The sequence below is a fragment of the Babylonia areolata genome, chromosome 33 (genome assembly GCF_041734735.1).
Source record: "Babylonia areolata isolate BAREFJ2019XMU chromosome 33, ASM4173473v1, whole genome shotgun sequence".
Taxonomy (NCBI): domain Eukaryota; kingdom Metazoa; phylum Mollusca; class Gastropoda; order Neogastropoda; family Buccinidae; genus Babylonia; species Babylonia areolata.
Genome location: NC_134908.1, coordinates 71213 through 82525, shown reverse-complemented (window position 1 = coordinate 82525; position 11313 = coordinate 71213). Strand labels below are relative to the sequence as shown.

At 46.3% G+C, this 11313-nt stretch overlaps 1 protein-coding gene across 2 annotated transcripts in view; it reads right to left on the bottom strand.

Moving 5' to 3' along the window:
• LOC143277133 (ras-related protein Rab-38-like) overlaps window positions 1–11313 on the bottom strand; it is a 51933-nt gene that overhangs the window by 7297 nt on the left and 33323 nt on the right. Inside the window, exons 5-7 of one of the 2 annotated variants that reach the window (XM_076581874.1) lie at window positions 5712–5855; window positions 408–4476; window positions 158–336 (exon numbers count right to left, since the gene is read on the bottom strand). In XM_076581874.1, the coding sequence (XP_076437989.1) occupies window positions 4357–4476; window positions 5712–5855 (264 nt within the window). In that variant the 3' untranslated portion in view covers window positions 158–336; window positions 408–4356. Of the gene's footprint in view, window positions 1–157; window positions 4477–5711; window positions 5856–11313 lie in introns of both variants that reach the window. The other variant, XM_076581875.1, reaches the window with a different exon arrangement.

Genomic DNA, 11313 nt, shown 5'->3' with positions numbered 1-11313 from the left:
CAGTAAAGACAGGCAAAAAGTACTCTACTTGTGCTCCTAATTTCTACCTACCTTCCCTCAGTAAAGAAGGTGAAAAGTGCTTTACCTGTCCCACAGTAAAGACAGGTGAAAAGTGCTTTACCTGTCCCACAGTAAAGACAGGTGAAAGGTGCTCTACCTGTCCCTCAGTAAAGAAGGTGAAAAGTGTTCTACCTGTCCCACAGTAAAGAAGGTGAAAAGTGCTCTACCTGTCCCTCAGTAAAGAAGGTGAAAACTACTCTACCTATCCCACAGTAAAGACAGGTGAAAAGTGCCTCTGCCTGTCCCTCAGTAAAGACAGGTGAAAAGTGCCTCTACCTGTCCCACAGTAAAGAAGGTGAAAAGTGTTCTACCTGTCCCACAGTAAAGACAGGTGAAAAGTGCTCTACCTGTCCCACAGTAAAGACAGGTGAAAAGTGCTCTACCTGTCCCACAGTAAAGACAGGTGAAAAGTGCCTCTACCTGTCCCACAGTAAAGACAGGTGAAAAGTGCCTCTACCTGTCCCACAGTAAAGACAGGTGAAAAGTGCCTCTACCTGTCCCACAGTAAAGACAGGTGAAAAGTGCTCTACCTGTCCCTCAGTAAAGAAGGTGAAAAGTGCCTCTACCTGTCCCACAGTAAAGACAGGTGAAAAGTGCCTCTACCTGTCCCTCAGTAAAGACAGGTGAAAAGTGCCTCTACCTGTCCCCTCAAATTTCTACCTTTCTCTCAGTAAAGACAGGTGAAAAGTGCTCTACCTGTCCCCCCAAATTTCTACCTGTCCCTCAGTAAAGACAGGTGAAAAGTGCTCTACCTGTCCCCCCAAATTTCTACCTGTCCCTCAGTAAAGACAGGTGAAAAGTGCTCAACCTGTACCCCCAAATTTCTACCTGTCCCACAGTAAAGACAGGTGAAAAGTGCTCTACCTGTCCCTCGGTAAAGACAGGTGAAAAGTGCTCTACCTGTCCCCCAAATTTCTATCAACCTTCCCTCAGTAAAGACAGGTGAAAAGTGCTCTACCTGTCCCCCAAATTTCTACCTGCCTTCCCTCAGTAAAGACAGGTGAAAAGTGCTCTACCTGTCCCCTCAAATTTCTACCTTTCTCTCAGTAAAGACATGTGAAAAGTGCTCAACCTGTACCCCCAAATTTCTACCTGTCCCTCAGTAAAGACAGGTGAAAAGTGCTCTACCTGTTCCCCCAAATTTCCACATGCCTTCCCTCAGTGAAGACAGGTGAAAAATGTTCTACCCCCCCACCCCCACTCCCCAAATTTCTACCTGCCATCCCTCAGTGAAGACAGGTGAAATGTAAGACTGATAACAGTACTGGTAGTGCAGTGACAAGCCAGGAGTGGTAAATTTTACAAGACACAAGCAGAACATTTTACAAGAAAAGAAAATAGGTTATTCCTGACATAAGTAGTATATATCACAGGAAAAGGAAGCATGTTATTTCTGACACAAGTAGTACATTTTACAGGAAAAGAAAACAGGTTATTTCTGACACAAGTGGCACATTTTACAGGAAAAGAAAACATGTTATTTCTAACACAAGTGGCACATTTTACAGGAAAAGAAAACATATTATTTCTGACACAAGTGGCACATTTTACAGGAAAAGAAAACATGTTATTTCTAACACAGTGGCTCATTTTACAGGAAAAGAAAACATATTATTTCTGACACAAGTGGCTCATTTTACAGGAAAAGAAAACATGTTATTTCTGACACAAGTGGCACATTTTACAGGAAAAGAAAACATGTTATTTCTGACACAAGTGGCACATTTTACAGGAAAAGAAAACATGTTATTTCTGACACAAGTGGCACATTTTACAGGAAAAGAAAACATGTTATTTCTGACACAAGTGGCACATTTTACAGGAAAAGAAAACATATTATTTCTGACACAAGTGGCACATTTTACAGGAAAAGAAAACATATTATTTCTGACACAAGTGGCACATTTTACAGGAAAAGAAAACATGTTATTTCTGACACAAGTGGCACATTTTACAGGAAAAGAAAACATGTTATTTCTGACACAAGTGGCACATTTTACAGGAAAAGAAAACATGTTATTTCTAACACAAGTGGCTCATTTAACAGGAAAAGAAAACAGTTTGAAGAGAGAAGGGGAGGAGGGAAGTCTGCACTGAAGATGGCTGATCCGTAAACCTTTCCCTGACCCAAGTGGACAGAGCATTTCCACTTGTTCCAATGCAGTTTTCCTTGTTCTGGACAATCAGACGGGTAGGTAGTTTAGAGTTCTGATTGGTCAGCAAAATGTCCTCAAAGTCAGGTGGCGGTTGGCAACAGTCACTAGGAAGATGACGGGGTCAGGACAACAGTCACCAGGAAGATGACGGGGTCAGGACAACAGTCACCAGGAAGATGATGGGGTCAGGACAACAGTCACCAGGAAGATGACGGGGTCAGGACAACAGTCACCAGGAAGATGACGGGGTCAGGACAACATTCAGAAGGAAGATGACGGGGTCAGGACAACAGTCACCAGGAAGATGACGGGGTCAGGACAACAGTCACCAGGAAGATGACGGGGTCAGGACAATAGTCACCAGGAAGATGACAGGGTCAGGACAATAGTCACCAGGAAGATGACAGGGTCAGGACAACAGTCACCAGGAAGATGACAGGGTCAGGACAATAGTCACCAGGAAGATGACGGGGTCAGGACAACATTCAGAAGGAAGATGACGGGGTCAGGACAACAGTCACCAGGAAGATGACGGGGTCAGGACAACAGTCACCAGGAAGATGACGGGGTCAGGACAACAGTCACCAGGAAGATGATGGGGTCAGGACAACATTCACCAGGAAGATGACGGGGTCAGGACAACAGTCACAAGGAAGATGACGGGGTCAGGACAACAGTCACCAGGAAGATGATGGGGTCAGGACAACAGTCACCAGGAAGATGATGGGGTCAGGACAACAGTCACCAGGAAGATGACGGGGTCAGGACAACAGTCACCAGGAAGATGACGGGGTCAGGACAACAGTCACCAGGAAGATGACGGGGTCAGGACAACATTCAGAAGGAAGATGACAGGGTCAGGACAACAGTCACCAGGAAGATGACGGGGTCAGGACAACAGTCACCAGGAAGATGACAGGGTCAGGACAACAGTCACCAGGAAGATGACGGGGTCAGGACAACAGTCACCAGGAAGATGACGGGGTCAGGACAACAGTCACCAGGAAGATGACGGGGTCAGGACAACATTCAGAAGGAAGATGACGGGGTCAGGACAACAGTCACCAGGAAGATGACGGGGTCAGGACAACAGTCGCCAGGAAGATGAGGGGGTCAGGACAACAGTCACCAGGAAAATGACGGGGTCAGGACTGGTGGTTGACAACAGTCACTATGGAGATGTTGGGGTCAGGACTGGTGGTTGACAACAGTCACTATGGAGATGTCGGGGTCAGGACTGGTGGTTGACAACAGTCACTATGGAGATGTCGGGGTCAGGACTGATGGTTGACAACAGTCACTATGGAGATGTTGGGGTCAAGACTGGTGGTTGACAACAGTCACTATGGAGATGTCAGGGTCAGGACTGATGGTTGACAACAGTCACTATGGAGATGATGGGGTCAGGACTGGTGGTTGGTAACAGTCACTATGGAGATGTCAGGGTCAGGACTGGTGGTTGGTAACAGTCACTATGGAGATGATGGGGTCAGGACTGATGGTTGACAACAGTCACTATGGAGATGTCAGGGTCAGGACTGATGGTTGACAACTGTCACTATGGAGATGTCAGGGATCAGGACTTGTGGTTGACAACTGTCACTATGGAGATGACGGGATCAGGACAACAGTCACTATGGAGATGACGGGATCAGGACAACAGTCACTATGGAGATGATGGGATCAGGACGACAGTCACTATGGAGATGTCGGGATCAGGACAACAGTCGGGATCAGGACAACAGTCACTATGGCGATGACGGGGTCAGGACAACAGTCACTATGGCGATGACGGGGTCAGGACAACAGTCGGGATCAGGACAACAGTCACTATGGAGATGTCAGGGGTCAGGACTCGTGGTTGACAACAGTCACTATGGAGATGTCAGGGTCAGGACAACAGTCACTATGGAGATGATGGGATCAGGACAACAGTCACTATGGAGATGTCAGGGGTCAGGACTCGTGGTTGACAACAGTCACTATGGAGATGACGGGGTCAGGACAACAGTCACTATGGAGATGATGGGATCAGGACAACAGTCACTATGGAGATGATGGGATCAGAACAGTCACTATGGAGATGACGGGGTCAGGACAACAGTCACTATGCAGACGATGGGGTCAGGACTGCACTGTATCAGCAGCAGCTGATTTTGCGTTCCGTGGAGCTGGGTGGTCCCTTGCTGTTGGCCGAAATGCGTACAATGTCGGGATCACTGTTGTTCTGCTGCATCATGGTTCGATCCTTCTCCAATATCTGATCACAAACAGGAAAACATCGCTGACAAGGATGACAGCGAGAGAGAGGAGGAGAAAAGGGACAGAAAGGGAGGAGGACGAGCAGCAGCAGCAGGAGGAGGATGAGGAAGAAGAAGGAGGATGACGAAGAAGAAGAAGAAAAAGAAGCAGGAGGAAGAAGAGAAGGAGAAGAAGAAGAAGAAGAAGAAGAAGAAGAAGAAGAAGAAGAAGCAGGAGGAGGAAGAGGAGGAGGAGGAAGAGGAGGAGGAGGAAGAAGAGAAGAAGAAGAAGAAGAAGAAGAAGAAGAAGAAGAAGAAAAAGAAGAAGAAGAAGAAGGAGGAGGAGGAAGAGGAGGAGGAGGAAGAAGAGAAGGAGAAGAAGAAGAAGAAGAAGAAGAAGAAGAAGAAGAAGAAGAAGAAGCAGGAGGAGGAAGAGGAGGAGGAGGAGGAGGAAGAAGAGAAGAAGAAGAAGAAGAAGAAGAAGAAGAAGAAGAAGAAGAAGAAGAAGAAGAAGAAAGAGGAGGAGGAGGAGGAAGAAGAGAAGAAGAAGAAGAAGAAGAAGAAGAAGAAGAAAAAGAAGAAGAAGCAGGAGGAGGAAGAGGAGGAGGAGGAGGAAGAAGAGAAGAAGAAGAAGAAGAAGAAGCAGGAGGAGGAAGAGGAAGAAGAGAAGAAGAAAAGAAGAAGAAGAAGAAGAAGAAGAAACAGGAGGAGGAGGAGCAGAAGAAGCAGAAGAAGAAGCAGAAGAATCAGAAGAAAAGAAGAAGAGCTGAATCTTGTGCAGAGAAGAATCAAAGTACTCACACACCAGCCACTCACACGCATGCATCCCTCTAATTCACACAGATGAAAAATAAAACATGTACACATGTAAACAGAACCAGAAGCTGGAGGAACTGTAAACCAGGAAGAGGCAGGGGAGGGGTGTGTGTCTGTATGTGTGTGTGTGTGTGTGTGGGGGGGGGTTGGCGAGGGGGTGAGGTGGGGGGCCTGTTTTCTGAAGTGGAAGGTTTTAAGGTCAGACTGGACAGATGTGGAGTGTTTGAACCTGGGTGTGCGGAAATAGGAATGGTTCAGAAGCTGATTGAAGAGAGTGAGATGGGGTGTAGAGGTGAAGATACAGAGATAGGAAGGGGCAGATTTGTTCACACACACACACACACACACACACACACTCACACACATGATAAACACCACACCTGCCCCTCCAACCAACCCTCCCCTCCTCCACACACACCCACACCCATAATCATCTGACCTTTGTGACAAGGAAACTGGCTGCCTCATCAATATGAATGTTTTCTTTGGCAGAGGTTTCGTACCATCCCATGAAGCCCTTCTCCTTGCAGAACTCGTCCATCTGAGAGGAGTTGTTGACCAGGCCCTCTTTGGCCTGATCACACTGCACACACCATCACCAACACGACAGTGAAGCAAGGTTAAACTCCACACACCATCACCAACATGACAATGAAGTAAGGTTAAACTCCACACACCATCACCAACACGACAATGAAGTAAGGTTAAACTCCACACACCATCACCAACACGACAATGAAGCCAGGTTAAACTCCACACACCATCACCAACACGACAATGAAGCAAGGTTAAACTCCACACACCATCACCAACATGACAGTGAAGCAAGGTTAAACTCCACACACCATCATCAACATGACAGTGAAGCAAGGTTAAACTCCACACACCATCACCAACATGACAGTGAAGCCAGGTTAAACTCCACACACCATCACCAACATGACAGTGAAGCAAGGTTAAACACACACCAACACCAACATGACAGTGAAGCAAGGTTAAACTTCACACACCATCACCAACACGACAGTGAAGCCAGGTTAAACTCCACACACCATCACCAACACGACAGTGAAGCAAGGTTAAACTCCACACACCATCACCAACATGACAATGAAGCAAGGTTAAACTCCACACACCATCACCAACATGACAATGAAGCAAGGTTAAACTCCACACACCATCACCAACACGACAATGAAGCAAGGTTAAACTCCACACACCATCACCAACACGACAATGAAGCAAGGTTAAACTCCACACACCATCACCAACACGACAATGAAGCCAGGTTAAACTCCACACACCATCACCAACATGACAGTGAAGCAAGGTTAAACTCCACACACCATCACCAACACGACAGTGAAGCAAGGTTACACTCCACACACCATCACCAACATGACAGTGAAGCAAGGTTAAACTCCACACACCATCACCAACATGACAATGAAGCAAGGTTACACTCCACACACCATCACCAACATGACAGTGAAGCAAAGTTAAACTCCACACACCATCACCAACACGACAGTGAAGCAAGGTTAAACTCCACACACCATCACCAACACGACAATGAAGCAAGGTTAAACACACACCTTCACCAACACGACAATGAAGCAAGGTTAAACACACACCATCACCAACACGACAGTGAAGCAAGGTTAAACTCCACACACCTTCACCAACACGACACGACAATGAAGCAAGGTTAAACTCCACACACCATCACCAACACGACAGTGAAGCAAGGTTAAACTCCACACACCTTCACCAACACGACAGTGAAGCAAGGTTAAACTCCACACACCTTCACCAACACGACACGACAATGAAGCAAGGTTAAACTCCACACACCATCACCAACACGACAGTGAAGCCAGGTTAAACTCCACACACCTTCACCAACACGACAATGAAGCAAGGTTAAACTCCACACACCTTCACCAACACGACAGTGAAAAAGGTTAAACTCCACACACCATCACCAACACGACAATGAAGCAAGGTTAAACTCCACACACCATCACCAACACGACAATGAAGCAAGGTTAAACTCCACACACCATCACCAACATGACAATGAAGCAAGGTTAAACTCCACACACCATCACCAACACGACAGTGAAGCAAGGTTAAACTCCACACACCTTCACCAACACGACAATGAAGCAAGGTTAAACTCCACACACCATCACCAACACGACAGTGAAGCAAGGTTAAACTCCACACACCATCACCAACACGACAATGAAGCAAGGTTAAACTCCACACACCATCACCAACATGACAATGAAGCAAGGTTAAACTCCACACACCATCACCAACATGACAGTGAAGCAAGGTTAAACTCCACACACCATCACCAACACGACAGTGAAGCAAGGTTAAACTCCACACACCATCACCAACACGACAGTGAAGCAAGGTTAAACTCCACACACCATCACCAACACGACAATGAAGCAAGGTTAAACTCCACACACCATCACCAACATGACAGTGAAGCCAGGTTAAACTCCACACACCATCACCAACATGACAGTGAAGCAAGGTTAAACACACACCAACACCAACATGACAGTGAAGCAAAGTTAAACTCCACACACTATCACCAACATGACAGTGAAGCAAAGTTAAACTCCACACACCATCACCAACACGACAATGAAGCAAGGTTAAACACACACCATCACCAACACGACACGACAGTGAAGCCAGGTTAAACTCCACACACCATCACCGACACGACAATGAAGCAAGGTTAAACTCCACACACCATCACCAACACGACAATGAAGCAAGGTTAAACTCCACACACCATCACCAACACGACAGTGAAGCAAGGTTAAACACACACCAACACCAACATGACAGTGAAGCAAGGTTAAACTTCACACACCATCACCAACACGACAGTGAAGCCAGGTTAAACTCCACACACCATCACCAACACGACAATGAAGCAAGGTTAAACTCCACACACCATCACCAACACGACAGTGAAGCAAGGTTAAACTCCACACACCATCACCAACATGACAATGAAGCAAGGTTAAACTCCACACACCATCACCAACACGACAATGAAGCAAGGTTAAACTCCACACACCATCACCAACACGACAATGAAGCCAGGTTAAACTCCACACACCATCACCAACATGACAGTGAAGCAAGGTTAAACTCCACACACCATCACCAACACGACAGTGAAGCAAGGTTACACTCCACACACCATCACCAACATGACAGTGAAGCAAGGTTAAATTCCACACACCATCACCAACATGACAATGAAGCAAGGTTACACTCCACACACCATCACCAACATGACAGTGAAGCAAAGTTAAACTCCACACACCATCACCAACACGACAGTGAAGCAAGGTTAAACTCCACACACCATCACCAACACGACAATGAAGCAAGGTTAAACACACACCATCACCAACACGACAGTGAAGCAAGGTTAAACTCCACACACCTTCACCAACACGACACGACAATGAAGCAAGGTTAAACTCCACACACCATCACCAACACGACAGTGAAGCAAGGTTAAACTCCACACACCATCACCAACACGACACGACAATGAAGCAAGGTTAAACTCCACACACCATCACCAACACGACAGTGAAGCCAGGTTAAACTCCACACACCTTCACCAACACGACAGTGAAGCAAGGTTAAACTCCACACACCTTCACCAACACGACAGTGAAAAAGGTTAAACTCCACACACCATCACCAACACGACAATGAAGCAAGGTTAAACTCCACACACCATCACCAACACGACAATGAAGCAAGGTTAAACTCCACACACCATCACGAACATGACAATGAAGCAAGGTTAAACTCCACACACCATCACCAACACGACAGTGAAGCAAGGTTAAACTCCACACACCTTCACCAACACGACAATGAAGCAAGGTTAAACTCCACACACCATCACCAACACGACAGTGAAGCAAGGTTAAACTCCACACACCATCACCAACACGACAATGAAGCAAGGTTAAACTCCACACACCATCACCAACATGACAATGAAGCAAGGTTAAACTCCACACACCATCACCAACATGACAGTGAAGCAAGGTTAAACTCCACACACCATCACCAACATGACAGTGAAGCAAGGTTAAACTCCACACACCATCATCAACACGACAGTGAAGCAAGGTTAAACTCCACACACCATCACCAACACGACAATGAAGCAAGGTTAAACTCCACACACCATCACCAACATGACAGTGAAGCCAGGTTAAACTCCACACACCATCACCAACATGACAGTGAAGCAAGGTTAAACACACACCAACACCAACATGACAGTGAAGCAAAGTTAAACTCCACACACTATCACCAACATGACAGTGAAGCAAAGTTAAACTCCACACACCATCACCAACACGACAATGAAGCAAGGTTAAACACACACCATCACCAACACGACACGACAGTGAAGCCAGGTTAAACTCCACACACCATCACCAACACGACAATGAAGCAAGGTTAAACTCCACACACCATCACCAACACGACAATGAAGCAAGGTTAAACTCCACACACCATCACCAACACGACAGTGAAGCCAGGTTAAACTCCACACACCATCACCAACACGACAGTGAAGCAAGGTTAAACTCCACACACCTTCACCAACATGACAATGAAGCAAGGTTAAACTCCACACACCATCACCAACATGACAATGAAGCAAGGTTAAACTCCACACACCATCACCAACACGACAGTGAAGCAAGGTTAAACTCCACACACCATCACCAACACGACAATGAAGCAATGTTAAACTCCACACACCATCACCAACACGACAATGAAGCCAGGTTAAACTCCACACACCATCACCAACATGACAGTGAAGCAAGGTTAAACTCCACACACCATCACCAACACGACAGTGAAGCAAGGTTACACTCCACACACCATCACCAACATGACAGTGAAGCAAGGTTAAATTCCACACACCATCACCAACATGACAATGAAGCAAGGTTACACTCCACACACCATCACCAACATGACAGTGAAGCAAAGTTAAACTCCACACACCATCACCAACACGACAGTGAAGCAAGGTTAAACTCCACACACCATCACCAACACGACAATGAAGCAAGGTTAAACACACACCATCACCAACACGACAGTGAAGCAAGGTTAAACTCCACACACCTTCACCAACACGACACGACAATGAAGCAAGGTTAAACTCCACACACCATCACCAACACGACAGTGAAGCAAGGTTAAACTCCACACACCATCACCAACACGACACGACAATGAAGCAAGGTTAAACTCCACACACCATCACCAACACGACAGTGAAGCCAGGTTAAACTCCACACACCTTCACCAACACGACAGTGAAGCAAGGTTAAACTCCACACACCATCACCAACATGACAATGAAGCAAGGTTAAACTCCACACACCTTCACCAACACGACAGTGAAAAAGGTTAAACTCCACACACCATCACCAACACGACAATGAAGCAAGGTTAAACTCCACACACCATCACCAACACGACAATGAAGCAAGGTTAAACTCCACACACCATCACCAACATGACAATGAAGCAAGGTTAAACTCCACACACCATCACCAACACGACAGTGAAGCAAGGTTAAACTCCACACACCTTCACCAACACGACAATGAAGCAAGGTTAAACTCCACACACCATCACCAACACGACAGTGAAGCAAGGTTAAACTCCACACACCATCACCAACACGACAATGAAGCAAGGTTAAACTCCACACACCATCACCAACATGACAATGAAGCAAGGTTAAACTCCACACACCATCACCAACATGACAGTGAAGCAAGGTTAAACTCCACACACCATCACCAACATGACAGTGAAGCAAGGTTAAACTCCACACACCATCATCAACACGACAATGAAGCAAGGTTAAACTCCACACACCATCACCAACACGACAATGAAGCAAGGTTAAACACACACCATCACCAACACGACAGTGAAGCAAG